The 26,977-nt window shown below is 42.6% G+C and overlaps 1 protein-coding gene and 1 non-coding gene across 3 annotated transcripts; both read right to left on the reverse strand.

Moving 5' to 3' along the window:
* Positions 1–1,599: 1,599 nt before the first annotated feature.
* On the reverse strand, positions 1,600–26,535 carry PPP1R8 (protein phosphatase 1 regulatory subunit 8). 2 transcript variants are annotated; one of them, XM_051638152.1, is made up of 7 exons: positions 26,475–26,535; positions 15,074–15,134; positions 8,131–8,284; positions 7,279–7,499; positions 6,466–6,610; positions 5,266–5,330; positions 1,600–4,222 (listed from the first exon to the last, which is right to left on the reverse strand). In XM_051638152.1, exons 1-7 carry the CDS (start codon positions 26,516–26,518, stop codon positions 3,869–3,871), a joined length of 1,044 nt encoding a protein of 347 aa, XP_051494112.1. In that variant the 5' UTR covers positions 26,519–26,535; the 3' UTR covers positions 1,600–3,868. The 2 variants fall into 2 exon arrangements, with proteins under 2 accessions (XP_051494112.1, XP_051494113.1); XM_051638153.1 differs by lacking the exon at positions 15,074–15,134.
* On the reverse strand, positions 11,578–11,743 carry LOC127393328 (small Cajal body-specific RNA 1). The gene has a single exon (XR_007891440.1). It is a non-coding gene; the product is annotated as a small Cajal body-specific RNA 1 (non-coding RNA).
* Positions 26,536–26,977: the final 442 nt, after the last annotated feature.

A 26,977-nucleotide genomic window follows, 5' to 3' on the forward strand; every position in this document is an offset into this window, starting at 1 on the left:
CAGAGAAGGCTAATTCAGAAGCCTGTGACCCAAAACACTCAGTTGTCTATCCTGAACCCACAACTATCCTACTTCATGCTCTCCACCTTGTGCTAGCAGTCCTGTTCCTTGCACCAGGCAGGTAGGTCCCAGTGACACCACATAACTTGCGTCACTGACGAAACTGTTTCTGGTGTTGAGCGAAAGTGAAAGCAGAAGCTTTTGTCTCCCCTTTTACTTGCCACTGCTAGATTATGACAGAGTTCTGAGATCAAAGAACCTACAAACTACCTGACTGTACTAGACTCCTTTTGAAAAAAAAACCCTCTTAATCAGCCTCTGAGCCCAGTAACAGGTATTGCACAGCCACAGTTCTTTGGCTTGTCCTAAGCCAGGTCTTCCAGTCCAGCCCTCTACCGTGGTCCCCCCCATGCCATTGAGTGTTTCAAAGCACTCTGTATAATTGCATGAGCACACAGTTCTGCTGGCACACTCACCTGTCCTGTGGTGGAAGCTATTCCTGCTCTCCTAAAAAGTCCCAGGGAGAAGTCACCTCCTCTCCAAGAAGTCATTCTTTCATTCTTTCACGTACATTGTCACAAGGTTAAACACTGGTCTCTCACTGCATGATAAAACAACTTCTGGCTCTGGGGATGCCTGCTGGGTGCTGCACTCTTGCATTTCAAATCCAAGAGAAAGGAGGGATTACAATGACAATCTGGTGAATGCTGCAAGGACAGATGTTCCTGGAGAACACTGCCAGTATTCTTTATCTCAATCATTTATTCAGCTGCAAACTCTTCTCCACTTCTTCGCTCTGCATTCCACACTGCAGAGTGCCTTAGATTATCATGCAAGTTGACTCCTTTTCAATACTTCCTGTAATACAGGAAATTAACTGCTGACCACACCAACACCACATGTCAGACCACAAAGTTAACCTGTACCAGCTATTTTACCTATGGCAGATCAGCAGCTTGCATGTGAAATGTGAAGGTTCTGCCTTCTGCTGCACACAATAATGAAATGTAACTGCCCTGGCTCCTTAGAGGATACCACTGGATTGAGAAGAAATACTAATCTATAGCCTAAATATCACTAAATTCAGCAAAGCTTGTGAATCCCTCTCAACCCTACAACTGCAGGCACCACAGTTATCCTTAACCAGGGCCCAGTTTACTGTTTTTCACTGCAGCTTTCCCCAGAGCCCAGGGCAAGTGGCACAGAGTGACAAAGGATGGAGCATTTAGACTGCCCAAGGCCACTGTACAGGCGAGAGGCAGCAAGCTGAGCAATGAGAAGAGACAAGTTGGGCTCTGAAGTGTAACTTCTGTGGAGAGAGGATTATGCCAGGACCAGATAAAACTTCACTCAGAAAACAAAAGCAACTGCTGTTCAAAATCCACTGTTAAGTGTCATTCTTACGTGCACAAGTTCAGTGCACTGCAGCACACAGCAGCAAAGCAGGCCACGAGCAAAGAAACTGGAGCAGCTCTAAGAGCTGCAGCCTGAGCCACGGGGTGACAGGTGAGTGGCAGAAATCCCTCAGAAAGCCACAAACCAACACAGTCTCAACTGCAGAACTGTAGACTGGGAACGAACACACTACACTCTCCAAACTGGCAAAATCTGCATTTAATTTACAACATAGTAAAGGTTACAGGTAAAAAGCTCAACAGAAAGTGTGAAAAGGCCTATTACATATTACACAAGTGTACAAACTTTGTACAAAGCCCCTGGATGTGACACTGTCCCCTCCTGTACCGGCCAGCTATGGTGCCTAAGCTCTAAAATAATGAGAGCTTTTTCAAACCCAGGGGGGAGAAGAGCTTTAAAAAACAATGAGCAGTAAAGCTTCCCTTTTCAAGAAAAATCTTGCAAAGAGCCACTTGCAAAAAACCAAAACAAACAGCCCCCCCAACCCCCCCCAAAAGAAAACCAAAATGGATAAAAAAGGAAAATCTGCCCAACTTTTACTTGCCCTACCTAGTTTTTACCCTAAAGAGTTGCCTTCATAAAGCAGACTGGCTGCAAACCCAAAATTCTATATACCAGAAAGAAGCAAAAGTAAAAATAAAGGGAAAAAGATTTTGAGTCAGCATGGAGTGTTTGGAAGCAGACTGAGGACTGAATCAAATTCAAGAGCAACCAAACACAGAGCAGCACAACCATACGATGGAGAAGGTGCTGTATTCATGTTTGAGCTAGACAGGATGGTGCAGAGGGGAAGAAACCAATTTCTAAAGCCACTGCTCTTGTGAATGGGGTAGCTACTAGCTCATTTTTACCTCCTAACATGATAGAAGCAACCACTCTACAGATGTGGCACTCACACTGATTTTGGAGCCCCTGTCCAAAGTCTAGTGCACAGGGTACCCTGTACATACTGTAACACAGCTCTGCTCCAGCAGCCACCAGGTTCTCACAGCCCTAGTTGGCAAGGTAGCTGGAGTACTGCACACACATACTACTGTTCCTTCAGTGCTCACTTCCTGGAGAAATCCACCAACCCACAAAGGAATGTGATTGTGTAGCTGAACTGCATTATAGAATGTAAAAAAATTCAGAGTAAACCTAAGAAAAGCAGAGCTCTGGTCTTACCTAGTACAAAGACACAGTGTCTGAATACATGTGAATCAGATTTTGGAATCTAAAACTGAGGATCTGAGGGGCTAGAGCAACAATCCAAATCAAGCTTATCATTTTATTCAGTGGGAAAAAGTGACAAAATAGTAAAAAATGTAATATTATGAAATCAACTTGTGCACTGCTTTATTCAAGGCGAGGCAGATTCTCTACTGATAATTCATATTCCAGCTTTAAGTAGCACTCAATTCTCACCCACTGTTAAAAGCAGCCAAAATAGTGTGCAGACTGTGGTTCTGGTCATTAAACACTCAAGTCCCCTGACACTGCTGACAGCTGCTCATCTATATGGTGTCTTCTTGCATTATCCCACAGATACTCTAAGCTCACAAGTTCCATTTTGCAAATAAAAATGGAACTATTTGAGTTCAAACGGCCACCAAGTTGAAAATAAACTGTTCTCCTCTGTGTTAACTCCACCTTAAGTTATCACAGGGAGAGAGACAACACTAGTGTGTTGTCTGCTGCTTGGAGAGTGCAGATAGTGGGTACCCACCAGCCAGAGGCTCCTTGACACCTCCAGGCCATTAGCACCAACACACGCTCAGACCCATCCACGTGTGGAGCCCTTTGCCCACCCACCCAGCACCCCACCCCACTGCCCTGGGGTGCAGCTAAGGAAGCCCACCTGTGTCTTGTCCACCTCAGCTCCTCATTCTCACGAGCTAGTGGGGATGCTGTAGTGTTTTAGGTGGAAATTAAAACAAGCTGTAGCCAAGAAAAACAACAACAACAACAAAAAAGATAATGCCCCACATTGGTGGGATTTTGAAAATGTAAAAAAATAAAAGCTGACCTACATTTTGATACTTTCAGAACTGAAAGGCTTGGCCCCACAAACACCTACTTCTGATACAGCTGACCTGCTATGAGCAAGTCCAGCAGGAACAATATTACTCATAGTAAGCACGACACCTAGATACACAAATTTGCAGGGTCATGCCATAAATTATAACTGTCTGATTCTGCCCCTTCAAGGTATTGATCAAAATTTAGAGGAAAGACCATTGGGGACAGTAATGGCTAAGAAAAGGCTGCCAGATATTTTGGTTTAAAAGGAGATGGGAGCTGTATTTTTACTTTTTTAACAGACATATAAAAACATTTGAAGACAGATCTTTAAAGGATACTTCACTTCTCCAGTCTTGGTATTATATCTGGTTAGGACACTGAAATTTTAAAAAGACAATACTGCACATGAACAGTTCTGAAGTTCTTAACTCCCATCCTCCTCCAACAAAACTCAGATCAGCAGGGAAGGGGTCGGCTTCTTGCCCGGCCACGCCTCCTTCGCGTATTTCTTCTTCTTGGGTTCATTCACAGCTTCAGGATTAAAGACAGCAGGGTTTGGAGCTGGGTTCATGTTAACTGTTGAGGGCACAACAGGAGCCAAGTCCACATCTGGGGCAAGATTGGGGTAGGGCATGGGCAGACCACCAATGAGCGCTGTCCCATGGACGCCGTGCGACTGGGAACCCGCCTCATTGTGCGTCGGGGGTAACCCACCATATAATCCCCCACTGTAGGGAAAGTTTTGCATACGTCGTGATGCAGAATCATCCGTGGTCAACGAGCCCGGGTTCTCCAACCGTTTTTTCTGTAGGCAGGAAGTATGTCAAGAATTATTCAAAACACATGAAACAAGGAAGCTATTTAAACTGGATGCCAATGTAATTTTCCCCAACAAGGCACCCAGAACAGTGGGATATGAAGGGGTTACAGACCATGCCCCAGTCGTTGCCTCAGAAGATTTCCTGAAAACCACTTAATAAATTCTTAAAGGTTCACAATGCAGGAAGTGACACAAGTTGAAGCTCAGGTTTAACTTAGATCAGGTCTGAGCACCTCTTTGCCTCCTGTATGTGCCTGCCAGTCTTGAGCTTGTCCTGAATGCAAGACTGAGTAGGTCTTTAGTCAGTAACATAGACCCTTGTTCCCCCAGAGTAAGAAACTGCAAATTCTAGATCACTTGGGTGATTTTGCCTAGCTCCTGATCATTTGAACCTTCTCCCGCAGTCTGGGGTTTCTGCAGAATTATCCTTTTCCACATACATTATTTAGTGTATAACAGCAACAACTTAAATTGCAATTACAGGGTTGCTTAGCTACTTAGTGTTGCAAATCTTTCCTACTCCTAGCATATGCTAATTAACTATAGCACTGGAAACACACTCATCTTGGAGCAAAGACTAGTTCTAGCAGACAACCTAGAGAATCTAGTAGACATCACTGTCTAGCAGACAATCTAGACTAGTTCCTGCTAGCTCTAGTAGACAACCTTAGGAAATCTTTAGGACTTAAGAGTATTTAAACAAGGAACCTCCCATTTTCACTTTTAGTTTCTACATTCCTATAATTTTAACTGATTACTAGAACTACCATCCTGAATTTCTGGGAAGTGTTTCTTTCTGAGAGAAAAAAAAAATTGCCCTTGATCCCATGTGTTATTAAAGAAAAGAGCTAAAGCTGGATTTGAAGGGAAACGGTCAATCTGCTAAAAAACCCCACAATTGTGAAACACAAACATGACTTAACAATAAAACACTTTCCACCATAGAACATTGTGTTTCTAAGGTGTAATCCATAGAGTGAGTTCATCAATGCAATGTATTAATTATAAAGTAGGGAATTACTCTGTACCTTAACAGGGACTACTGCTGTCTGTACCATGTTCCTGAACCGCCCAACAGAAGGGTCCACATCCTCTGCAAAGGCAAGAACAGCAAAGCTTGCAGTAAGAATACAGGAAAAGACAGAACATCTGCCAAGTACAGGAACCTACATGAAGAATTGATACATGGACCTTCTCTTCTCAAAGCCAGCAGCACCCTACTGGCTTTTGATAAGTACAAGCCTGCCCCAATAAAGAGAGGAGCTAAGGGGACACCTAGTGGCTTTGTTTCAAGGTGGGCTCATCAGACACCCCGGTCAGAAGGGCTTCCACCCACACAGAGAACAGGAGAGGTGCAGATGGATGGGCTGCCTGGAGTTCTGGGCTGTGGATGAGGCACCACAAGTGCCCAAAGGCACAACAGCTGCCTCAGGAGTTCTCGGGGGGGAGCCTTGAAGGAGGAGTCAAACGAATTCAATGTAGAGTCTCTAAAGTCTGAAAAAAACGTATTTTTTGTAATGCAAATGCTGCTGTTGACATAAGGATGTTCAGACCACTAAACTGTCTGACCTTATACATTAAAATGGTTATTCTAGGTAGTCAACACTGCCAATTGAAACTAGCTCCAGACTACATTTTAAAATGCACGGTCATTAATGAGTTACTCTTATTAATACAAATATTATCCATATAAAAATAATTAATTAATAGGAGTACTGTTAAAAAAAATGGCTAAGGGAGAAAAGTGACTAATTAGGACTAGGATACATCTTCAGAAGCATAATTCTGAATGAGGATGAATGGTTTCAGATATTCAGACAAGTAGCAAAAAACCTCTGAGCTGGAGACAGATATCCATTAGACATCATGCAAGGAAAGCACTAAGGGACAGATGAAAAACAACCTCAGTTCCCATTTAGATTCTAAAGAAGGCAAAAATTTAAAACGCTTTCTTCCTTTTGGATCAGTGAGACTTTCCCAACATCTAATAGAAACTCATACAACTAACCAGAGTGTGATATACCTGTCCTGCACAAACCATGCAGTTATCTTACAGGTAGAAGAGAAGAAATGGAGAGTGGTCCGAAGATTTAAGTGAGACATATGGCAGCTTCTCTGAAATAGCAGATCCCAAATACTGACTGCCATATTTCTGTACTTATCCATATGAAGCCATGAGGAATTCCTAGGAGAATACTGAGAAGAAGGTTTTAAAGCCAACTACTAACCTGGATTGATGATCTCATCATCATCACTGAATGTCACTCTGGAGTTCTTCCGTTTTCTTTTCGACCTCTGAATATCCAAGTTCCCTTCCTCAATGGTTAGTGTGGAAATTCTTTTGTTGTGGGCTGTATTAAACTCTGTCAGGTTCTAAAATTTGGAGATGAAATAGTTTAAGCAACTGGTGTATGAATTCTGATTTAATCATGTGATTGTGCATACCAAAAGACCACAGCACACTGTTTAGCTTAAACTTTGGACCCCTAGGAAGAAAGAGTGCTCCAGGGCTCGAACAGATTGTCCAGAGAGGTTGAGGACTCTGTCTGCCGAGATATTCAGAACCTGACTGAGCACCAGGCAACTGCTCTAGCTGACCCTGCATGAGCAGTGAGGCTGAACTAGATGATCCCATAAGGTCCCTTCCAACCTCAACAATCCTGTGAATACCACACACTTCTCCTTTCTCCTTCTTCACGAGCTAACTGTAGGAAACAAGGCAGCATTGACTGTTATCCAGCAAATGGGGAACAGTGCAGGAAACCACCCTTCACTTGAGATAACACTAGCTGGAGAGTGCATCCCTAGCAATTCTTTGTGAGAAGGCTATTGGAATGGTAGGATTATTAAGGTGACCGATTCTGGGAAGCAGGATGATCACAGGATTATCATGGCAGAACAAGTTGGTCTGTGTGTATCAGTCAGCTGCAGACAGCTCAGACTACCTTCAAGGCCAAGAAATTAAGAACCTGAACCTAAGCAAACAAGCGCTGAATGTTATCAATTTAGCTGGAAATGCCATCTAGGTACAATGTACTCACATCAAGTTCTGTCTCCTCCTCGGGTAGGCCTAGCAAGCCCTTGAGTTCCTCATCTTCACCACTCATTTTCTCATCCCCTTTCACTGCTGATGGCAGGGTCTGGGGCTTCTCCCGCAGAGTGTAAGCCCGTGTAGAAGCGCCAAATGAAACCGTGGAATCGATGGGTATCTGCTGGGGTTTGTGAGGTTCCAAACGGATATGACCCAAGAATGTGCCATGTGCTGAGAACATCAAAATGCAAATTAGCCTGTTAGTCATCAACTTAGGCTCAAAGTATTTGAGTTCAAGTCTTGAGAAGTTCAGAAACTATACATGGTTGCTTTGAGATACAAGCCACTGAGGTACTGCTGAAAACATTAGTTATGTACATTTTTCCTACCATCTCACAAACTAAGGCAACACCCATCAGAAATCCTCAGAAAGTCAAGGATATCAATGACAAACACAATTAACTTTCTGGATTCTTGCAGGTCACAATGTACCATGTTTGGAATCATTCCCTCAGTGGAAAAAACAGTATGTCAGGTTTTATAACTTGGGAAATCACCCTCAGAAGAGAAAGATCCATTAAAGTGGTGAAGTGAAGGCCAAGTCACTTTCCTCCTCTCCTTTAGCCTCCTAAGAGTCTAGAAATGTTGTTTTAAACACCAAACAAAGTAGAACTAAGCTGACTGGAGCTGACTTTGCTGCTTACCCTTGCCAATCTTTCACTAGGATGCTAATTCAGATTGCAGTTATCTATCCACACAGTGCAAACAACAACAAAGAAAAAAGGAAAAAGCGTCTCAAATTCAGAAATGTTGAAGAACCAAAATATCGTACTTTTCTCTGGTTAAATGTCACACTACTTACTGCTGTTTAGATCTATGAGGAAAACCCTCTTGAGGTGTTTGTGATAGACCAAGGCAGCATGGACCCGAGAGCAAGACTGGTGGTCGATGGTAAAATCGCACAGATCGGGATTTCTCCCAAAGAGATAGTATTTCTTCTCATCAATGATGAGTTTCTGAGGTGGAGAATCAAACAAAGAAGCAAATTAGACTTATATCATCTTTTGGACCCTCCTGAAAACATTCAGCAACATGAATAAACAGAACAAATTAAAAACAAAGCATCAACAGCTAATCAATATTTCAGTTTTGTCTGACACTTAAATACACACAAATCTGCTCTTTGTAAAATCAGAACAGCTGAACACAGGAGAGTCCCAGTTATCCCCTTCTTTAATAGCCAACACAAGACAGCCTGGGAAGGACAGTAACTCTTCAAAGTATGAGACTCTGCCTCACAAGAGGGTCTGTCTCACATTTGCTCCCAATGATTTCTATACACTCCTTGATGCAGATGACCCTGGGCCCTGCCTAAACCATGAAACTAGCTAAATGATCTCCAGTCTGACACAGAACATCAAAAATGTATTTCTATATAGTAACAGACATACAGGGGATTCCAGACCTTTATAATAAAGATGTAAAATTGTACTGAGTATATACTGTAATGTGAATCCATATAGTCTATTCCAGTAAATCACAAATTTTAGACATTTCTTCTTAATTCATCCTAGTTCTAACCTCTTCTTAATACTGTAATATCAGTTCCACAAATCATCTTTGAAAAGCAAAGGAATGTTGACACAGTCGTATGTGTATAAAGCATATCTTTATTAACAGACAATGTTGCTAAAAGGAACTCATTGTGCCAAAATGCTGAAGTACCTAAGCAGTGCAGCCTTCTTCTCACTGCGTGCCAGGATCTTAATTTAACTTAATCTTCTTGCTTCCAGCTGCACAAGTCAAAGGCTGGCAAAGCATGACAGGTTTGTTAACAGATGGCTTCTCCTGCTTTTTGAGACATTACCAAAGCCCACACCACGCTTCAGTAGCATGATCAAGGGAATGCTGATGATAGATCTTCCATCAGAAAAAATTATCTTAGTTCAGAAAAACATTGCTTTCAGGAGATGGACTGAGCTGAATGAACATTTCGCCTGCTGAAGGACAAGGGTTGCTTCCCTATCTTTCCTCATCCTGCCACACATCTGAGCCAAGTTTTCAGCTTGCAAAGCACTTTTTTTCCTGCATTAGTCTTCTACTGTTTGGGTGGACTGAATCAGCTTGCCTTCAGTCAGAGGTGTCTCCCAGCTGCCCCAGTGCAGCAACAGGTTATAGGCACCAGGCCAGTGTGAGGAGGAAGGGCCTCCCTCCCTGGCAGCAGCACTCAGGTCAGTTTTGGCTCCTTAGTTTTGCCAGCTCTAGAAACCATGTGCTCAGCCAGAGCCAACCTATCAGATTGGCTACAGGTAACTGGCTTGGGTTTTTGCTGAGTTACCAGAGAGACTGACACAATGAGTACCCAGTTACTTACTCCATGGCACTACCAAGTCATCTAGAAAATAAGGACACAGCTTGGAATAAAACATAGTATTTATATTCCTCTGCCTTATCTGCAAGCATAAAAATCACACAGACCTCATTTTCTACTACAAATTGCTGTGCAAAATTACATCTCTTTACCTGCCCACCAATTATGACCTCCCAGGCTTTTAGCATTGCTGCATTCAGATGCCACTTCCTCACTGATTGTTTGCAGATTTTTCACCCCAGATGTGTTCCGTATTTTCTAGGTTGGTTTCTCATTGTTCTGCTGAATGTTTGTCAGCCGCCATGCTGCAAGTTCTCATAATCTGATATTCACTAATATGCACTTCATTTATTTCTGCATGTTTATTCTCTCTTTTAGGTCACTAGGATAATTAGTTGAACAGCTCAACTCCATATTAGCATGTATCACGACAACTTATTAGTCCCTTAGGTAATAATCTGCTAATGTCTTACTCCCAACTAACTCAAGGTACATATTTTAAGCACAATTTAATGAGTGTAAATGTTTTGTGAAATCTACTGACTTATGATATTTTGGCCTGCTTTCTTAAAGTGATAAGATTGAGGTGATCAAGCTGTGTGCCTATCTATCAGCTGCTGACACCCACTACTAAACCAACTGGCCAGTTTCAGCCAGCACTACAAGATAGTAAATTTCAATAACTTCTGTGAAAACAAACAGCTAGATAGAATGACAATTTCACCAGTACCCTCAGTGTGACATAGGCTGGCAGAAAATCCACAAGAGGGCAAATATTTAGACCTCAACTACAAAAGAAAAATCTTCTTTGTGAATCTATGTCTCATTTGATAAGACAGGAATCACAGCTTAATCAGCAATTCACTTTTGAGTACATTATCTGGTGATGAATATGGTGCAAACTGCAAGTGATTTTCCTCCAGCTGGGACCTCCTCTGAATCTGTGTCTAGTGGGGAACAGCACATCTCAAAGCCTCAGTATAATTCAGATTAAAAAAATGAGAAATCTGATATACTGAATATACTGAAACAGTCTACTGCATTCTGCTCTTATTCGGCTACTTTATTACAACTTTCTGCCTCTTTACAAATGTCAGTTTTCACAAGATCCTCGCCTTAGAATTAACCAGATAAAGCCACTTATAAAGAGCTTAAACTGAGTACATTGCTCAGTTTGTTCTTGTTGAATATTTTTGCACTTTTTTTAAATTCCATCTGTAAATAGACCAATCTCTTCCCTGTACATTCCTCACACTAGTGTACTTTTGTTACACTCTTCCCTGCAAGCCTTAATCAACAGCAATCATTCCATTAGTCCCACAGATATCTTCCCTTAAGATTACATTGTTTCATCCAGCTGTTGATCTGTGAATACCATATTTGTTATAATACAACTTTTGAGAAATGCTGGTCAAGTTTTCTGGGGATTCAACTTCAAAGCAATAGATTTATATCCAATATTATGTAGAACCTTATTCATGCAGTTCAGCTCTCTGAATCTTCCCCAATTCAATATCTTTATTCCAATGTGTTCTGTGATTCCACCTTCTAAGAAAGATGAGCACTAACTTTTCCTTTTACTCTTGTGTACTTGGAAAAAAATCCTATGTTAACACAACTCTGATCCAGACAAGTGGATCTTCAGAAGCTGATTCATTACTCCACATGTCGGTGCTCAGCTCCATGAGCTGTTATTGCACCATTTCAAATACCATGAAAATTGGTTGAACAATTACCCTCCTTTTCCACAACTGAAACCAAAAACGGCCCCTAAGTTTTCATTTGCACCTGTTATGCACAAACCACCACCATTCTGACTTGACAACATTTCAAGAGGTTTTGTAAAGACACAAATTAATACATTGGAAATACTGCAACAAATCATAAACAGAGACAATAATTTTATGGCCTTTACTCCAAGATAATGTTTCCAAATTTTTCTGTGCCTCTGAGTTATAACCCAGTGTCATTCTTTATACACTGAGCTTAAACACTTCAGGGCTTCTTTTAATGTTGCACTTTACAGACCCAGCAATCACAAGGTGCACCTCAGACCTCTGCACGAGACCTGGGATACAGATGGCTCGGTTAGTATCAAGTGCTCAGTAACCCACAGGATCTCAGAATGATCCTTCGTGGTTATTGCTGTCTACCATAAAAGACAAAACTGGAAAATTATTGCCACACACAGGAAACAGGGCAACAGATGGATCACATTCAAACGCTGCTAATTTGTTGCACAGTTCCCATACAAACTCAGTCATTCCCTAAACACAGTACACAAGGCCCTGCAGCAGCCCCATCAGCAGGCATGCATGCTCCATGGGACAGTCTGTCAGAACTGCCACACTATGCCAGCTTTTCCAAGTCTTACTTCAGCAGATGGAAGCACGACAGCCAGCCAGGCCTCAGGGCCACACAGGCAGGTGCCTGTGCCTGGTCACCACTTGACACTGCATCAGTACGTGTCACGCTGAACGGCAGGCAAGCTGTACCTCACTGAACTTAGGGACACCGACAGCTAAAATCAGATATTCAGGAGGTAAACCAAACTCTACAGCTATTCTGTAACCTCTGTGTGATCACAGCACATTCCTGAGAAGGCCTTGGGGGTGTTGTCTGATGAGCTCAACATGAGCCAGCAATGTGTGCTGGAGCCCAGAAACCAACCGCGTCCCCAGCCGCACCCCCAGCAGCGTGGTCAGCAGGGCCAGGGGGTGGATTCTCCCCTGACACTCCCCTGCAGTGCTGGGTCCACTTCTGGAGTCCCCAAGATAAGGGCATGGAGCTGTTGGAGCGAGTCCAGAGGAGGCCACAGAGTTGATCCAAGGGCTGGAGCAGCTCTGCTCTGGAGCCAGGCTGGGAGAGTTGGGCTGTTCAGCCTGGACAAGAGAAGGCTCCAGGGAGACCTTAGAGCACCTTCCAGTGCCTGAAGGGGCTCCAGGAAAGCTGGGGAGGGGCTTGGGACAAGGGCAGGGAGGGAGAGGACAAGGGGTGATGGTTTTAAACTGAAAGATGGGAGACTGAGGTTGGACATCAGGAAGAAATTCTTCACCATGAGGGTAGAAGGGCACTGGAACAGGTTGCCCAGGAAGGTTGTTGATGGCCCCTCCCTGGAGGTGTTGAAGGGCAGGTTGGATGAGGCTTGTGCAGCCTGGGCTGGTGGGAGGTGTCCCTGCTCAGAGCAGGGAGGTCGGACCCTGATGATCTTTAAGGTCCCTTCCAATCCAAACAATTTGAAGATTCTAATGAATCTTGGAGTACTTGGATAGTGAACTAGCAATGGCTGTTGACAGTGCTCTGCATGGTAGCAAAGAGAATCTTTTTTAGGTTATCAAGAGAGATGATGATAGGAAGAGGGAATCAGGATATTTGTACCACCCACTTCCCCAGTGTAGACAGAGACCCCAGGATTATAAAACCAACTTGGGCCTCCTGAAGGTCCCAAAGCTTTGGGCAGCACTGCCTCAGAGTCTGACACCACCAGGTCAATATTCTTGCCTGTCAATTTATCAACAGCAAATTTGCTCATCCATTGCCAAAACCAGTGGTGCTTCTTCAGCCTCCATATGGCATTTTGCAGCTTCTTCTTCAGTCCTGGCTAGGACTCCCATGACAGACATTTGCCCAGCACCTGAGGAATAGTTCAGCAGAGAGCTCCATATGACCTCTTTCATCCTAAACCTCTTTCTCCACACTCAAAAATCCAAGAGAGATATGTCAAGAAAACTCTAATCTCATAGAAAAAGTCTCCCAGGTGGGAAGGCTGCATTATGTTTGGCCACCTACCACATGCCAAAAAACCCAGTCACTGTCATTTGGCTTTGCTCACTGCATCTTATTGGACTGAAATACTGAACACCCAGTGCCAAGTACAATCCTTACCCCAGATGCTGCTGCAAGGATAGCAGTGAGAAGGCTGAGCTGAGAAGCAGTCCTACTACATCCCTCTGATCTTTAAAGATGATTCTGAACATGTAACTACCATGAGAGGTAGAACACATGGCCCATGGTTTGAAGACAAATGGAATGCAAAGGGTTTGAAAAGCCAGAGTACCTACAAAGAGCCAGTGAAGGACAGATCCAACACAGTCTGAGTAGCTGATATGAACCAAGCCATCCATGCTTCCTATGAACTATTAAGCTATTTGAAGATGTAGTAAGTGTGTGATAGTATCTAATTCTTTTCAAATTAAGGCTGAGCAAAAATCTCTCTTAGGTCACAACTGGCTTTGCCAATTTTCTGTACAGAGTGCTCTTACTCTGCTAGGCACCAGAAGGAACACTTAATACTGTCTGATGCTCCTGTGGTAGCATACACTACAAATCAGCCAAGATTTTAAGCTAAGTCTTTCATGATCTGACTTCTTAATTTTTCAAGTTTCTGTTAAGAAAAGTTGGCTCAACTTTGCAAACTTTTGCTGTCCAGAAACATTTCTCTGGTTCAGTGACCTGCAAGTTTGGAGTCTCTCTGTGGCTAAGCCACATTTGCTGGCTTGGGTCCTCTCTGTCAACCACGTTAAAGAGCCTTTTTAAACTTATTATGTAGTTACTACTTTTTATTGGAAAATCTCCATTTGAAAAATCTGAATGTTGATCAGTACAACAATAAGATGACCTCTAATTATCAACAGTGAAAAAGTATAAGACAAAATACAAAATAGAAAATGAGGTGTTTATCAGACAAATTCCTTTGCTGCAATAAACATAACTCTTTGTATCTGTGCTAATCACAACCCTGTGCACAGATCCAGAATGTGGGATGAAAAAATCATACTGTACTTCATAGTGTAGGACAGGGCAACAATCCTGTAAGATACATGATCACCTTCCTGTAAATAAACAAATGCAAAACTGAACAAACAAGTATCTTGCTCAAGCAGTACAAGGGAAAGAGTTTTTACTCTTTTGTATTAGAGATTCTTTTGCTCATGTTATTCAAACTTTGGCTCTTCAAGTTGCTAAGACAAGGTGCTTTCTGGCTACAGTGTGACATGTCCCATGTAAGTATATTGTAGAAAACAAAATATCAACTTTGGTTCAAAACTAAGCATGGAAGAAATAAGACTCTGCAAAGTACTGAGTTTCCCTTACAAACATTTTTTTCCCCACTCTCTTACTAAGACAGGTTTAATGTTCAGGAACCAAAGTGTCACCGTTTGCTGGCTGAGCACTGCAGTGTTGTGTCCTTCAAACAGGGCACCTAATCAAAAGAGAACTGGTGAAAGCACTGCACAGTATGAGACAGCTTTAGAGCACAGGCAAGAGAAAATTCACTTCATTCTCAAGTTTCAGAGTAAAACAAACTGATTTGAAAAGAATTAATATGAGAGAGAAGGGAAACACATACAAGTTGAGTGTGGACAGTGCTGGGAAATGTTCTACTGCTGGTGCCTATGTATATGATATATGCTTACAAAACCTATTTTCATACCTCTATGAGTTTGTCTCCTTTGACTACATCCAGGTGTAAGCCAGGTGGTGGTTTTCCTGCCCTGGAAAATAAATAAAGGAAAATATAGTATCAAAATATCTAAGAAAAAGTTTTTTTAGTGTTAGAACCAATACTTTGTTAGAGCTACAGACCAAACCTACACAAATGTAAGCAGAATTATTTGGGGAAAAATATGAAAATCTCATAGTTTTCTTTTCCTCCCTGCATATTCCTTCTGACAACACACAAAACATGTTTTTTTTACAGTAAGAGTTAAGCTGTCAGGACATAAGGCGTTTCAAGCTTTACTTCTCCATGTGAAAACCAACTAATTTACAAAATGAACAGAGCAGCTCCTAGGAGAACATTCTGTGAGGCCAGGTAGAGGCTAACAAGTAGAGAAGGGAATGGCCTGGGGTCGTTTGCTTAAGGGCCTGCTCAAGGGCTCTGTTTTCTCCCGTTACCATCACAAGTAGATCTCTCCCTTTAGCTGCTGAGAGGAATGGAAACTTCTGCCATCCTTCCCCTCTAGGACTGGTAATGGCAAAAAACCTGAAAGGGCCTCCACATGCTTCTGTAGTATTATAAAAACATTGGCCAATAGCCAGTGCTCCTCCACACTCACCCTATAATCAAACTTTCTACCAACACAGGTAACATGGAAGAGAGTAGGGTATTAGACAGCAGAGGGATCCCCACCCTATGACAGCACAATCCTCCACCAAATTCTCAATCAGCTACCCCAGCCCTACAGCTCCATTCCTGCTGTCCTCCTGGACAGAGGATTCACCCATCAGCATTATTCCCACTTGGGCAAAGGGAGCACAGATACATGTGGGACTCAGCAACACACAGCAAAACACCATCAAAATGCAGAACCACAAGGATCAGCCATATCAAACACATCTTTGGTTTTCACAGTGCTCAAAACCAGGACACTAACTAGTGTGATATCAATGTGCTGCCCATCATTACATAAGAACTCTGGCTGCTGACAGCAGACAATCTTTTTTCTGCTCAGACCTCTCAAAATCTACACCTCTAGTACTTCTTCACTGCTGCTTGTCTCTATGGCTGGATGGACCTTCTAGGTGATGGCAGTGACCCAGTTCTCAGCTATACTGCTGCCCTTTTGAAGAACAAACACAGAAGGAATCATATTCCCATTTACTGCTTTGCTCACTGCACAGAGCAAGCCAAGAGAACAGTGACAACGACAGTGACATTCTCAGCATGGCTGGAGAAGAAAGAGAGGTCACTTGTAACTGAACTTGATTGAGGGGGTTAAATACAGATGTTCATGTTTCTGGGACATACCTTACAGTTTGAAAGTTTCTTCTGTGTCTCCAGATCAGCTAGTTACTATACACATGCTATCCTAGATAACTTCATAAAAGAACAATCCTCTATTATTTCTACTTCATTTCTTTCTCAAGTATTCCTCAAGTATTTTCCATTCTTCCTCCGAATCTATTATTCCCAGCCTGCCTAGATCTCTCTCTGGACCTTCCTCAATAAGCCAACTGGGGCTTTCACAAGTTTTCTTACCAAGCCCTTCTCTAAAACTGTGGATAGTTCCATCCTAACAAGTAAGATGGACAGGGACATTTATTCTTATTCTTTCAGATGAACAAACAGCAGCAGCAAAAGCAACTTTTGGTAATTTTCACAAAGCTGGCCTTACTTTGATCTAATAAAAGCTGCTTACTCCATCTTTTTTTTTTCTTTTTTTTTTTTTCCAAATTGGTAGACCTTTCAACAAATTAACTCTACTAGCAAGTCTACTTCCTTACTCAGTCTGGCCTTTCCTTCTCAGTGATCTCTTCCTGGACACTCACTAGTTTGCCTGTACTAAAAACATTTCAGCAACATCCTCAGTGTTCCTTTTAGGTCATGGGAAAGCTCCAAAGTCTTCTAGCACAAACACTTTACTCTTCTGTAAACTGAACTTGTCTGATGGTCATCTTTTGCCACATACAATCTCTGATTTTTCACTATCCTCTCCTCCACTTTTAGTTTCACCATTGCTGTTATTTTGACTATCTTTTTACCTTCAACTTGATTTTGAACACAGAAAAAAAGCCCAGCAGCAGCACAAGATATTGCCTTCAGCTAGGAATTAAGGTGCTTGAAAAATGTATTTAATCTCTGGTTTCTTTTGGAGTGAGAATCCTTTGCAGATTCTATTTCCTCTACCTACCTACCCATGCCTGCTAAACAGTGAACACAGTAAGGTTGTTAATACTGATTATGCTACCATCAAAACAAGCTATGAATAGAAACAGAAATCATGTCTGGTAAAAAAACCCTTTTGGAACAGATAGAATCAATGTCACAGCTTAGGCTGCTGAAGTTAGATTCTTGAAAAGCCTTTGAAAAAGGTAGAAAGATTTTCCAGTTTTATATTAAAAACTAATTAGGTCCAGAGTCACCAAAGATCCGAAGTAATGGCTGTATTTGCAAGCATCAACAACCCCTCACATATTCTGCCCTATCAGACCTCTCACCATCAAGGAAGTAAAACACTGAAAAGAAATCCCTTCCAAAAATATACTAGAAGAAAGTTTGTTAGAAAGTTGGCACCATGCTGTTCTTACAGGAGCACTTTTCCCCTCTCTCATTTCAAACATTAAAAAGTGAAAACTCCTCTCCCAGTAATTAATATGCTAAAATATCCACTAACCTAATTTTCCTTCATTGCTCTGAGGGATGGAGAATTACTTGAGGTCATAAAACCCTCCCCTCCACAGAACACACAGGGACAGACAGGCTTAGCCCTGCTCTAAGACAAATGGTCTCTCATCAGAACCTGGCACCAGCACAAGTCCTTGGTTTGAGAGAGAGAAACAGGAAGTTCTTCTGTTCCTTCCAGATGGTGTATCACAGTCACCACTGCCTGAATGTCTTCTGCTCTCTACAGGTCAGCATTCTGCTAGTGACCTTAAAATAACACCTGCAGATGGATTAATTGTTAATGATCACTAGTTCAGTAAGTTTAACTGACACAAAGCATGCTTGGACTACCTCCTGAACCACCAAAGAGAGGAGAAGAGAAGCTTTCTGGGGAGAAGAGAAGCTTTCCAGAGTACTAACAAGGCTGATTGGCACGCAAAACATGACCATTACAGTACCATTAAATGAATTCTCTGCATCAGAGAAGAAACGAGAGGACAACCCATATTAGACCTCTTCTTCACTCAGAATGAGTCCAGGGAACTCAAAGCAGTGACAGCAAGTTCATGAGAATTGACAAAAAGAAGTAACAAACTGCAAAACCCAGTTGATATTTAGCCAAGCATTCTACAAGATACCAAACACCAGTTTTCTAAACTTACCAACTTAGCAACCCCTTGCTTAAATTACCGTCAGTGCCAGAGAAACGGAGGTATCACCTGATGGTGCTAATCTTGAAGCATATTTCAGGAGTGATGTAGAAATTACATATAGTAAAGTCACAATCTGGGAAACTGTCAGAATAGAATAGACTATTCCATTTGGAAGGCACCTATAATGATCATCCAGTCCAACTGCCTGATCACTTCAGGGGGGGCCAACTTAAAGCATCTTATTAAGGGCACTGTCCAAATGCCTCTTAAACAGTGATGGGCTCGGGTCATCAACCACCTCTCTAGGAAGCCTGTTCCAGTGTTTAACCACCTTTCTGGTAAAGAAATGCTTGCAAATGTTAAGTTGGAACCTCTCCTGATGCAGCTTTGAACTATTCCCAAATGTTCTAACAGAGGATTCCAGGAAGAAGAGCTCAGCACCCCCCTCTCCACTTCCCCTCCTCTGGAAGCTGTAAGAGAGATGTAGAATATCACTGAGCAGAACTAGCAGAGAGGAACTGGTAATTTCATTTTGTAAACTCTTGTTCTTCTCCTCAAAAGGACAGCAAACACTTGTCTTCTACAGACTTGCTGTTCACTGTTCAAGACACCCAACGCATCTCTCAGCTGTTCCTTTTCCAGACCTAGGGTAACCACCTGTAGTTCAGCTTCCTGTGTCTTTGATTGAGGTAATACTTAAAATAATACTTGAAAGAAAGAATTCACATGGTCTTTGAGGAGGCAAATAGTATCACACCATCTACAAGAACAACTGGAGACAACCAACAGGATGTAAACAAGATCAGTAGAGCAGACCATCATTTATAAAGAAGCTTTTGAGAAAATTATCAAATGGTCTTATGCAAATTAAGGTGTGTCGGGGAAAAGAAATAGCAGGGTTCTGGAAGGGCCCTGTGATTTTCATATGTAGTCAGGAAAAAAGGAGCCAAGGAACAAATGAGAAAAATCACGTATGACACTGGTTATGCAGGGAACTCAAATCAGACTACAATGCTTCAAATTAATCTCATGATATTGAACTACTGCTTGAGAAAATGCCTTGGAGGGAGAAATAAAAAGATCAGCACTCCTGAACGCTAGTACAGGCTAGAGAAAGACCACCTCAACCACACACATAACCAGGAGCTCCAGAATCCCTGTGGCCACTCAGGAAAGATCTAGAGCCACCATGACTATGTTCAGAAAGAATCAGAGGAACACTCATCAACAGTTGACAAAGACATCATGAAGAACAATATAAAAAACAATGTTTTCACATCTTAAATGCTGCATTTGTTCTGGTTCTCTTGTTCAGAAGGGTACAAGGGTGACTGCCAGCAGAGATGGTTTCATGCAAGGGTAAAAACCCCCAAAACTAATGGAGAATTTATCTTCAGAAGCTTGGAAAAAAACAGGCAAGTATCCATATCCTTTGTCCTCTCAATGAATGCCACAGACCTAGTGGATTCATTATTTCTTGAAACACAAGCAGGGAGTCCTGGGTCTGAAAACAAGAAGTGCCTTTCCCAAGATTTGCATAATTTGTGGAAAGTGCTGTCACTTAGTGTTGTGGAATTAAACTGTAAATTAACAAAGGAAAAATAGAAAATCTGTGGAGATTAGGTCTGGTGTTGTTCAATACGACCACCCAGACAGAGTCTTCAGCTCACAGAAGCCCTTTGCTTCCAATGGCCAAAAGCCTGGACTCCATACAAGAGGATGAAATACTTCAGGCTCATGCGTAAGTTGTTGGTCACCACCATAATACGACAGGAAACCATCTGAGCTGTTATTTTCAATTTGTATGGCTGTTTTTATGCTCTCTTCTATAGAAAGAAAACAGAATAAAGAAAATTCTCCTTTTACCAAGATGTTGGTTAAAAGCAAAGTTGTTGCTGACCTGGTGCATCCATGATGGAAACCAATCTCATGCCATTCTGAAAGCACAGCATTCAAACCACAGAAACTGAGACCAAGCTAGCAGTGGGATTTGTTTAGGTCACTTAATTTAAACAACACAAAGGCCAAAATCTTTTGGGTAATTATTTTAGCTCATGCAGAATGGTTTCTTCCCACATGGAAGAAGAGGGCTGGATGAAGAGCTGATCCAATAATTCTGATCCAATCTTAATATGTCTGGAGAAAATATGACGGTTAGGGCATTTGAACTTCAAAAGGAAATCCAGGTTAAAGGAGGGCATGATGAGTTTCTCTACTCTTAGAAGCATTAAAATAATTCTCACCAAACTTCCAGCTGTAAGAAACAGTTTGAGAAGTTTGTGGTTCAAACCTGATGATTACAGACCTTTCCTGAAGACAACAAAAATGAACTGTGTTTTTATGGAAGATTTCTGATGAGAAACATGGCTGCCTCAACTGAACAAAGCCTTCCATTTGTATTAAAACATTTGCCCAACTTCATCTTGGCTCTGTGTATTTTCTTCTTACAATGCAGTCCCACACAGAACTAGATTTTGCAGGTTCACTCTGGTTCCCTTGGTTACTTAGTCAGGAACAAAGTCTCCACAGAATACAGTGAAATTTGGAAATTATATAAAAAAATTAATTTCTGAGAGCAGGCCATAAATATTCTATTAGAGAGAGCTACATATTATATGACATAAAAAATTAATTCCAATGGCACCAAATTAAATAGGAAAATTAATATTAATTAGTGATCAACAATGCAATCATTATTAGTTTAGATTATTCCTACATTTTCAAATTGAGAACAGGTATACTGCAAGTGTAATTTACCTGTAGAAATCTCAGGAAGACAGGACAGTAACCTTGATGCCTACCAGGAAGCTCTTCCGAAGCCCTTGTTATTCTGACAGTTTGATTTCCATCCTAAATTTCCCATCCTTTCATTTCCATCCTAATTTTTTGCTCTTTCCCTTCAGCTACTAAAAACCAATTCCTCTTAAAAAATATTTTATTTAGTGAAAACCAGTTGCTTTATTTTAAGAGACATCTAAAGCTCTGTTATGTCTCATAGAAAGATCTGTTTCCCCATCAACAAGGATTCCCACTGCATCTTTTTCAGCTTGATTTGAGATTTATTAACTACAGGTAAGTTAGACTATGCATTTTCTTCAGTGCCTTCTACAACAGCACTGACAGTCCCTCACCTTACAAATATATATTATTATACATCAGGTAAATTATCAGTCTTCTTTAATTGTATTTTTTACCAGTTATATATTACTAGTGATTGATGATCATTCTGTGATTAGCCTATGCATTTGGGTATATGTAATTTTATTTCTGAATACAAACTTGGGTTGCTTTACTTCCAAATAGGGTGTTTCTGGCTTTAAGAAGTTCTTATTTCCTGCATTTTGTCTTGGTTTTACTGATCTGGTCTTCGAATTATACAAAAAGGTCTGGGTCATTCTCTGGCCTCTATGTTGACCATGCTCGTGTCATTAAGAAGTACTGTGGTTACTTTTGTCAAGCTGTTAATTAAAAAACCCCAACGCTAGAAGGGTCAGCCCGCAGTCTCTATTCTACCTCTATTGCTCCCTGAAGTCAATTCCTTATACACTCACAGTTCTTGTATGAACCCCTTCATTGCTTCCTAAAAATGATGATTTCCTGTGTGTTCTGAAAGAAACGGTGTTGAAGAAAGGTGGTCCATTTGACAAAGTCAGCCTTCAGCAGCCACAGCACATCTGCTGAAGAATTAGTTCCTTCACAATGCAGTTGGGCAGCTGGACACGGTGAAGCTCAGGTTTTGCCACAGCAGTGACATGGATGGATTTGTCTGCCTTACAGAAGACACCAACTACTTAGAATTGTTAGTAATGAAATATTTAAGATGGATGTCACTGAACAAAAACAAGCTCCAGCATAGGTTTTTAAAAGATTAACAAACCTACAAGCAAAAAATTCTTTCTTCTGTATCAGAAACAGAAAAAGGTGTTCCTTCAGTTTCTTCACCTTGTGCTCTGGCCATTCCTCTGCTCTGTGTGTAACGTCAGGATGATTCTGTGAGGAATCTGTATAGATTATTTCTGCCATTGATGGCAAAACCTCTACGGCATAACTACAGAGAAATGGGAAATAGAAGGGACAGACAGCCAAGAAGAGGAAGAAAAGCCCAAGCTCCTGGAAGGAGCATACTGAATAACAAAAAAACCCCACATTTCATAAAAAGAGGACAAAGCCATTAGTATTCTGGGATGTGATGCTAGCTGGAAGTGCTGATTAACAGAACTGAAGCCTCACAAATTAGCTGACAGGATCTCTCTGACTAGGCTAAGATTCAATGTTGACACCCCAACTGGCTTATGACAGTGACATCCAGCTGCAGCCCAGCAGCCTCACTGAACTACATCCTACCTGGGCTAAAGAGAAATTTTGAGTTTCAGCTATTAAGGACAAAGGACAACTTTAATTCTGTTGTGTTAGTTTAAAATTAGGTCAATTATTTAAGTTTCTAAATGTGGACTCAAGACACCTAAATTTAGCCACTTCCTAAAAATCTTGGCATACGTGTCTACTGTATGCACCTTCTTGCCCAACTTCAAGGACAAGGCTGAATTTCCAGAACTCAAGAGCTCATCTTCTCCAGAAATTTTTGTACAACTATTGCCAGGAATAGCTTGTTCCGGGCTCAGAGAAACTGAAGAAAAATTTTTGTTGCCTTTAAAATATACTATTTCAAATTTATGTGCATTCCAGAACAAGCCTGACATCCCAACTAGTGGCATGTCAACATGGAGAGCAAGTAAAGAAAGATTCACAATCCCAAATGCAGGTTAAACCAGGACAAAAGAGGAGACAGGCAGTATCCATTAAACATCCGATGGTCACCTCTACACACCAGATGATTTGCACCTCATGGAAATTTCTCACTAAAACCACCTCAGAAAGTATGCACAGGTCCTAATAAAACTAGGATACGTAATTGTTAGCTAAAGACGTTTTCCAGTCTCATGGTATGGCTAAATTTTAATCCACAGAAAGTATCTGCAACATCTTTATTCCAATTTTAAATGCATTGCCTGTGTCTTTCATAACACGTGTGGAGGAATTACAGCACATGTATAAACAAGTCCTGGCATAAGCAAGTACTACTAAGACAGCATTTGTTATTTTTCAACTCTTTCAAGCTAGTTTAACTGTTCAAAACACAAGAAAATAAAGTATAAACATTTTATGTACTATGAAGAAGGAACCTATAACATCAAATAACTAAATCAAACCTAGAACTTAAAACCAATGAAAACCTTGAATTTCAGTAGAGAAGTCTTTTCTGGAAGCTGGATACCAAAACACAATCCACGCTATGAAAGAACAGGCAAACATCAAAAGCACAGGCACCAACCTAAAGAGAGAGAAAAAAAGAAGCTATTTCTGCTGATTATATTTATTTCTCATATGATTGGTGTTTGCAGATCCCAAGTTAGGTCTACTTAGAGGCAGAAAAATACATAGATAAAGGCAATTATTTTGATTTTAATATAGATGGATAGGATTGAGGATAATTCACTACAGAAGAAGCTGCTACTGATCAAAAAGACTCTGCAACTCCATATGCTTTCCTGTAAATATCTACACTGCTACCTCTACAGAAGGCTTTTCAGTGCTTGCACAAGACACCTAGGATCCTGCAGGACATGTTTACACTGACACTTTTTGGTCTAAACCTGCTATTGCAAACCATTTTCACTCTGGGAATCCTACCTGTGAAAGACCCACTCAATACCATAACTGTGTGCTCTTTGGTTTGCCCTGAAGGAAAGAAAGAAAACTGTGAGCTAGGATCTGTAATTCAGTAGAAGCCACTGGAACTAATGTAAAGCTTTCATAATGTGAAATATATTCTACTATTTTTGCAGACAAGAAAAACAAACTAGATGTAAGTCCACCTGGTAGGAGACCTCCTCTCTCCTGCTGGGTGAAGCAGGGAATACCACCAGGCACAACTAACCAGTATGTCCCATTTTTCATTGCCTGTTCAGCAGAACACTGTGACTGGGAGCTATCCACATGGACTTGATCTTAAAGGTCTTTTCCAACCAAAACCATTCTATGGTTCTATATTGGCTTCCTGCTAGAGGTTTTAAATTTATTTTTTTTTTACACTTATAAAACAACAGCTTACCTGTTTCAAAAGAAGCATTAAGGTAAAACATGAAGATTTTTCCATACAAGATCGAATCTTTCACTGATACCATTTGCCACATCTATGCATGACAGTTTGACTAAGATCAAACTGTATCAGGCATGCCTTTCACTACACTGGCATAAACATGCAGCTTGTACCAACTTGGTCTCTAAAATATTACAATGTGCATATGTACAAGAAAAGCACAAAGGAAAATAAAGAGCTTCCTCAGAACACACAAGGAGAGAGTCCATAAGCAAGCTTTGTTTAACCTGAAAAGATATTACCTGAAAAGATTTCAGATATTATAGTAAGAGGACATTCATGTTGCAAAAAGCAAATTACCAAAAATCTTAGAAATGTCAGAATGAAACAAGCCCTGGCACCCGAACATGACTTCCTTGCTCCTAGCTGTGAAACTCTGGCTTGGACCATCTCCCTTCCTCTCCTTCCACCTCATTTCTCTACCTCCAGCTCAACACATTGTGCTTCAAAACCAGACCAGCTCAGCACCAGCACAGGGAAGAAAGGTGTCTGTGAGACCCTGCCCTGTCTGCAGTGCAAGCCACAAGGTATGTACCTAAAGAGGCCCTCAGGGTTACAATTGTTACAGTCCCCTCCTCCCAGTGGAATTTATTTAAGAATTCTTCTGCAGTTGCATGCAAGTTACTGAAACTAAGCACTTCACAAGTCACACTTCTCCAGCTGTTCAATCTACAGCTTTCAAAGGCAGAAGCAATTCAGATTTAACACTGAACACAGTCCAAGTTGTGAACACTTTTGTATAAACACACTAAGAAAAAAAACCCCAAACATATGATATTTCAAATTTCAAGTTGAACATCCAGGAGGTGTTAACACCAAATACCTTTTGGTTTTATCTAGTCTACCATGTCATCATTTTATGGAGCACCGTGTTGTCTCGTACAGATGTTTGTTATTGTATATGTTCAGCGTAAATCAAATACTAAAATACACAAGCAATTATTTTCCATGAGAGAGTTAATGGTTTTACTAATTGAAGCAGGCACTTTTAAAACGGGTCAAAAATTAAAAAACACATTCACTAAGCACCCATGTACTGAGCACTATCACCACAGCACTGAAAGGTGGGGGACCTGTAGTAAAAACCAGAAGACCATGCAATTACAGACTGCTGCAACTCTGCATGCACATATATAGCCAGCTCATACCAAGGTACAAGTGCTTGACTCTTCACCTTTAACATTTGTCACTTTCTATGCGACTTAAAACATAACTACACACATCCCCTGAATAACCAATGCTCTGGCACCTAATAAAGAGAGTACAGCCAAGATCTATGCAGTAATGTATAAAAGTTTCAAAGCAAATTAAACGGGATCCCAGGTAACCTGACCTGAGGCCCTGCTTTAAGAGAAGGCTGGACTAGCTGATTCCCAGAGATGCTTTCTAACAAGGCTTCTGTCTCTCAACCCAGCCACATTCGTGGTCCTGATCCTGCTTCTCCAAAGCATCACTGTGCCCCGACTTCTTAAATCAACATCAGACAAAAATCCAGGCTAGCTTCCAGCTGCCAAATCATTACACTGGATACATAAGTTGAGCAGGAAATTGGATCTGCCCTGCTCTGCTGAAACCCCCGGAAGGGGACACGGCCCCTCCGGGCAGCCTGCGGGGCTGCGGCCGGGCTGGGGCCGGGGCGGCGGCTGCACCCCCGGGGCTGCACCCCCGGCAGCCCCAGCCCAGCCCCGGCCCCGCAGCCCCGGCCCCGCAGCCCCAGCCCAGCCCCGGCCCCGCAGCCCCGGCCCGGCCCCGCAGCCCCAGCCCCGCGGCCCCGCGGCCCGGCAGCCCCGCTCGCCCGGCCCCAGCGCCGCTCCGCCCCTCCGCCGGGCACCCGCGCTCCGCTGCACCCCGCAGGACACCCGCGACACGGCCCGAGCGGCCGGCAGGCCCGGGGGCGGGAGCAGCGCCCGCTCACCAGCTGGGGCACTCGAAGAGCGAGGGGCCCGCGCTCGCCGCCATCTTGGCTCTGCCCCATTCAGGCGGCCCGGCAGGCGGGGCGGTCCCGGCGTGCCCCGCGCGGGGCGTGAGCCACGTGACCCGAGTCACGGAACCGCCGGCCGGACCCGCGGTCCCGTCTGCGCCGGAGCCCGCGTCCGTGTCCCTGCCGAGCCCTGTCCCTGCCGAACCCTGTGCCTGCCGAACCCCCCGTCCCTGCCGAGCCCCGTCCCTGCCGAGCCCTGTGCCTGCCGAACCCCCCGTCCCTGCCGAGCCCTGTCCCTGCCGAGCCCCGTCCCTGCCGAACCCTGTCCCTGCCGAGCCCCGTCCCTGCCGAGCCCCGTCCCTGCCGAGCCCCGTCCCTGCCGAACCCTGTCCCTGCCGAGCCCCGTCCCTGCCGAGCCCCGTCCCTGCCGAGCCCCGTCCCTGCCGAGCCCTGTCCCTGCCGAGCCCCGTCCCTGCCGAACCCCCCGTCCCTGCCGA

The sequence above is a fragment of the Apus apus genome, chromosome 21 (genome assembly GCF_020740795.1).
Source record: "Apus apus isolate bApuApu2 chromosome 21, bApuApu2.pri.cur, whole genome shotgun sequence".
NCBI classification, from domain to species: Eukaryota; Metazoa; Chordata; class Aves; order Apodiformes; family Apodidae; genus Apus; species Apus apus.